The sequence below is a fragment of the Bradysia coprophila genome, unplaced genomic scaffold (assembly GCF_014529535.1).
Source record: "Bradysia coprophila strain Holo2 unplaced genomic scaffold, BU_Bcop_v1 contig_145, whole genome shotgun sequence".
In the NCBI taxonomy this organism is placed as follows: Eukaryota; Metazoa; Arthropoda; class Insecta; order Diptera; family Sciaridae; genus Bradysia; species Bradysia coprophila.
The window spans coordinates 219,304-225,002 of NW_023503416.1; the positions used below are offsets into that span (position 1 = coordinate 219,304).

The 5,699-nt window shown below is 34.2% G+C and overlaps 1 protein-coding gene across 1 annotated transcript; it reads left to right on the plus strand.

Annotated features, from left to right (window-relative positions):
- The first annotated feature begins 257 nt into the window (after positions 1 to 257).
- Positions 258 to 5,172, plus strand: LOC119074271. The gene is made up of 3 exons (XM_037180293.1): positions 258 to 290; positions 4,169 to 4,875; positions 4,938 to 5,172. Exons 1-3 carry the CDS (start codon positions 258 to 260, stop codon positions 5,170 to 5,172), a joined length of 975 nt encoding a protein of 324 aa, XP_037036188.1.
- The last annotated feature ends 527 nt before the right edge of the window (positions 5,173 to 5,699 follow it).

Genomic DNA, 5,699 nt, shown 5'->3' on the forward strand with positions numbered 1-5,699 from the left:
TTTTATCAACGATTGTAATAGAAATGATTAACTACTTCACTACCAAGGTATAATAGCTATTTCGCTAACTAATTAGTAAATGGGGTTGTTTTGCACACTATACATGAGATTAGCGATACGAGCGAAGCGAGTACGGAAACACATCCTGTGCGTAAAACCTCCATTCACCAACGTGTTAGCAACAAGATTTTATCTACTGTGTTGTCACCATAAAAAACTAATTTAAAAAATCAAACTGAGACATCAACACACACGCCATGACACCGTCAATAGATCTCTTCCGAGTGCAGGTGCGGTACAAAGTGCACTCTACTGTCAAACGTCATCCACAGAGCCATAACCTACACACTTTTTCATACATTTTGCCAACAAAATTGTTTGGTTATGATGTCTGTGGATGACGATTGACATTTCGACATTGCACTTGGAAGAGACCTATTATTCTGACAATTTTTAGCAATAATGTTACAACACACACATTTTTTGTCTCATTTCTAAATTTGACATTTCACAAATAAGTCACACACCGACTATGCAAATAAAACATTATAGAAGCTTTCAGTTAATCTGGATATGACGTGCTTGAATCTAGCCCATTTTGACATTAAAAGTGTCACCAAAATATTGAATATTATTAATGAAAGTACACACCAGATATAGTCTGTCCATACAAACAATGATTTTGATTGTAAGGTGAGTTTGTTTATATGAAATCGCTATTTTTGACATTACACCATACCTATAGAGTATACTTGGTATACTTTCATTGAATATTATGACATTACAGTAGATAAAATATTTGCTCAAGATGTCACTACAAGTTAATTAGGCTAGAAAACACTTTCATGTAGAAAAAAAAACGTTCTCGCACCGTTCATCAGCCATTTACAAATTATCCACCTCTAATGGGGGAAGGTGGTCAAAAAAAAATTCTTGTCATTTACATTCAACCTACAGTTGTAGATACAAACCTTATAAATATAAACAAAATTTAGAGGTTTATCGTTTTCTCTTTACTGAGAAATTCCAGTTTCCACGTTACGTGCCGAATGGAATACCCCTTCATCTTTCCCTAAAATCGACATTCGAAACAGGTGGAAATAGATTTTTGCGTGACGCATTTGACGAACGACCATTATAATATAGCATTCGTACAATATACTATACAAACAATCTTTCCATCGAGCAATTTAAATATTGTTTATAAATTTATAATCCATTGATTTCATATTAATTATACAATTCGAAGAAAATATACTTGTTTCGATGCCGGCGTTTAAATCATTCAAAATATAACGTAATTTTTCCACATTGATAAACGACACATTGATTGACGTGACTCGTTATATACTCAAATATTTATTAGAAAGCTCAAATACTGCTAACAGACATTCATAGGCAATAATTCAACTATATGCTTATTTATTCATTTATGGGGGTAACTTCGAGGGTAACTTATGTGTAAGCCTACCTATATTAAGTTGATTTTCTATTTTAATCTTACTAATTTGTCGGTAAGGTTCTCGATGTGGATCGGTCGATTTCAGGAACATGAGGAGTGAGTAGAACAGCGCAAATTTCAATTTGACGTTAATTTAACATTAATTTCTTGTACATTGAACTTACACAGCCTTAACATAAATGTTTTTTGCTCGCTGTACAAAAATCACTGATTAAATTTAAAGTTCTAATCAACGATACGTATTTATAACAAATTGAATTGCTATTATCACTAATATGATTGACTTTATAGTACATTTAGATATTACAATACATATTGTTTTTAACTATCATAGCTACTCACATTTCAAATTTAATTGTTAGAGTCAAACACTTTATTTAATATTCGTATGTGTACATAGAGTTACAAAGTTTGAATAAATGTATGTTAAAGTGGGTTGAATGAATTGAATTATATATCTGTCGTATGGAGCATATGGAAATTTTCCCTTGCGTTTGAAGACATTCTTCAATTGAATGTTTCTTTTTTAAATAATCAATGGTTATGAATATGGCACAGGACAGCGTACAGAAAGTCTAACAGTAGCCTGTATTTCATGTGACTGACATTCAAATCTCGATTGAATTATTATCAACTTTAAACTATGTAATTACAACTGAATACGTCCACTCTTAGTGAACGTGATTGCAAAGTTCTTTAAAGGAATTGTTTTGTAGCCACGATATATTACAATCGGGTGCATTTCAGGCTAATTTGAATGTGTTTTGAACCTGAGGCGAAGCCGAGGTTAACAAGAATTTATGTGCGATAACAAGCCCACACAAGATATGTACGTACACCGAGGGCGAAGCCAGAGAGGAGTACACACCTTATGTGTATTGGGCTATTTTAAACATAGGTTTATTGTTGATGAAAACGTCACAGCCGATTCATTTGTCTCCCGAACGATTCATTATCTCACATCAATACACTCTCATCGTATACAATAAACACACAAATTAAAATTTTCATTAAAAAACAATCTAAAACCACTCACAGTACACCCCACGCCACTTGTTCCTTTCTTCCAAATGAACGCAATGAATTTCAGGTGGTAGTCTACATCTATGGGCATCATACGATGAGGGAAATCTCGGGAAGTTTCAATGCTTCTCCTCATATATCAATAATATATCTATAAACAGGTCCATATAGTTCAATGAAAGACCAGATAGCCTAGATTCATCCCGTACTTTTGAAATCTCTGTCATACCTTCTGCAAGAAATAAACCACGTGAGCCATCCATTGGCGTACTATTTCTTTCTATTGGTCGCCAAAGGCAAATTGCACCTGTCCCAGTATTTGCTCGCGTAGTTTCCCATTCAACCTTCTGTATTATAAGGTTAAACATCCTGACACTTATATTTTTCTTGAGATCAACTCGGATGCTATTTTTTATTTGCAACGAACTATTAATTACTTAAACATTCACAAATGTATTATACATTGTATAAGGAGAGTACGTCTATACATCTAATCAGATATAAATGGTCTGAGTCTATCTGAAATTCTGAAACAAGATTCTACCACATTTAGGAAATCAGTTAAAATTAAAACGTTAGTTCGAGAGAAATGATAGCAGAGGACGTTGCTTCAGACGCCATCTGTAATCATTTCTCAAAATAGACAAATTAACGAAATTAAATAATGGTGAAATCAAAACTACATTCCGATATTGACATTGACATATCTAAATGAATATTATAATAATTCGATAGACACGTACGTAGCTGCATGAAAGAAATAGTATATTTCAACATACCCCAATACACACAAGATGTGTGTGCACGCGCGGGCGAAGCCCAAGCGAAAACACACATCGAGTGTGTATTGGGGTATTTTGAAAGATATTTTTCTGTAATAGTGAGAGTGTGTTGGTGCATTCCTTCCCAACCGTTACTTTCCTTCTCGACCGTTTACTTTCCCTACCGACCGATTCATATCATAACTCATCAATACACTCTCACGTATACAGAAAAAATTTATTCGTAAGATAAAAAAATTAAAAATGAAATTTGCCAAGTAGTTCATTGAATCAATGTCTGAAGTTTAATCTAATCAACACATGAATATGTAATAAGAATTTGAAAGTTTATCAATATACATTAGAAGAAACCTAAATTAAAAATTCATTCCGAAACATTAAATCTAAGGACTAACATGCCCAACAGTGATTTGTCCAAGTTCCAAGTGAAATAATTCGTTCAGCGATTACCACAGTAATTGAAACTGAACTGAAGTCAAAGGATTTTGTGGTAGAAATTGAATCAGCTTCAAAGGCAGGAAGTAACAATTTTATTGGCATCTTTTTTCGCGCTAACTTCGGAAAAGATGAGAAATCCATTAATGTGAAAAGATCTCTGATTATTAAATCTGCACCAGATGATGTTGAGCTTCGCGATCACGTTCACGTGAGGCACTGTTTTATGCGGGAGATTTACATGTACACTGAGGTATGCTATTCAGGTATTTAATATCTTCTTAGACAAAACCGAGATTAGCTTGCTCTGCTTAAACATGAGAGTGTTCAAACATGAGTTCTTGTTTTTACGAGAAAAGTGAAAAATTAGGAATAATTTGTCGAAATCATTATAACAGAACATTTGCGAAGAAAAGATGATCAGACGTTCTCCTGAAGTGTAAAAGAGTTTTTTTTATTTTTCCAGGTTCTACCCTACTTTCGTTATTTCGAGGAATCGAAAGGAATCATCGGGGGAGATGACGCTTTTACTGAATATCCAAAATGCTTCCGAACAGTTGACATAGAGTTGAACGAATGTGTTTTGCTTGAAGACTTGAAGATTCGCGGATTTATTCCGATAGATCGGCACACTGAAGAGCCCAGCTACGATCATATTCGCTTATTTTTGCTAGCATTAGCTAAATATCATGCAATCTCATTAGCGATAAAAGACCAGCAACCAGAAAAGTTCCAAAGTCTAACAGCTAATACGAAAGTTTTTATAATCGATAGAGATAACGAATCTTTTCATGCATATTTTAATGAACAAGTCCAATACGCGTCGAATTTATTGTCCGCAGAGGAAGATGCACATGTTTTGAAAAAGCTGAAACAATTTTTTAGTAAAGACGCTCTCGATATTTTTGTTGATTTAATTGAACAAGGAGCAATGGAACCGGCTGCGGTCGTTTCATATGGAGATGCAAATTTGAATAATTCCTTGTTCAGATATGACAACAGCAAAAAACCAGTCGAAATTTGTTTGTTAGATTGGCAAGAATCATGGCTGGGAACGCCAATCGCTGATGTCGTTTACTATTTATTCGTGAGTGTCACAAAAGCTATCCGTGACGCTCATTACGATCATCTTTTGAAAGAGTATCATACACAATTATCAACTCATCTCAGAAGGTAAAGGCTGTACGGTTTTCTATGAATCACGCTCGGAATTTAATTTAAATTTCGAAATCTAGATTAGGTTCAGATCCAGAGAAATTATTCCCCTATGAGTTGATGCAGGAACATCTTAGAAAGTATGGAAGACAGGCAATCCTTTTGGCATTTATGGCGTTACCAGCATTGACGTCGGAACCTGATTATTGTTATTTTGATGAACCAGCAGACGGTGTTACAACGGAAAGTGATGAGTCTTCGTCCATTGGATACAACAACAACAACAAATGCGAGATGTCGTCAAAGACGTTGTGAAACTTGGATACATCTGATCTTGTATAATCAGGAAAGTTTTAATTCGAAGTATTTTGTATACATTAAAGATGTGAAATAAAATCGAATTAAAACAAGCAATTGTTCGTAGGGCTGAACGAGCGTGTTTTACTTGACGTTTTGATGTTTTATTAAGATCGGTGTTTACACAAAAGTACGAGAAAAGTTTCAAAAGCGAAACTATCAAAGACACAGTAGTTCTGGTGGCTCGTAGTTTCTCATAATACTTCATTGTATCGATTACAAAAGCATTTATTAAATATCATCGAGTCGTAAAATTTTGTCTCGTTTGACTTAAATAGTCTCAATATATTGAGATCATCGCGGCTATAAGAATAAGACCCTACTGAGCAGGGGATACTTTAGTGAAAGAATGTCGTTAAAAATTGTGTTGAAATTCTTGAATATTTTGTAGGAATTGGTGGAGTTTTGTTATCAAACTCGTAATATTTCTTTAAGTAATGTAAGGGTCTACTTACTTTGTAATTTGTTATCGACAGATATAGCTA

What these genes read in the sequence shown, in the direction of transcription:
- LOC119074271 (XM_037180293.1), top strand. Translation starts at nt 258, where the DNA reads ATGACACCGTCAATAGATCTCTTCCGAGTGCAG. An exon ending in TAGATCTCTTCCGAGTGCAG is followed by an intron (nt 291 to 4,168) that starts GTGCGGTACAAA and finishes TTATTTTTCCAG; the next exon opens with GTTCTACCCTACTTTCGTTA. An exon ending in TTATCAACTCATCTCAGAAG is followed by an intron (nt 4,876 to 4,937) that starts GTAAAGGCTGTA and finishes TTCGAAATCTAG; the next exon opens with ATTAGGTTCAGATCCAGAGA.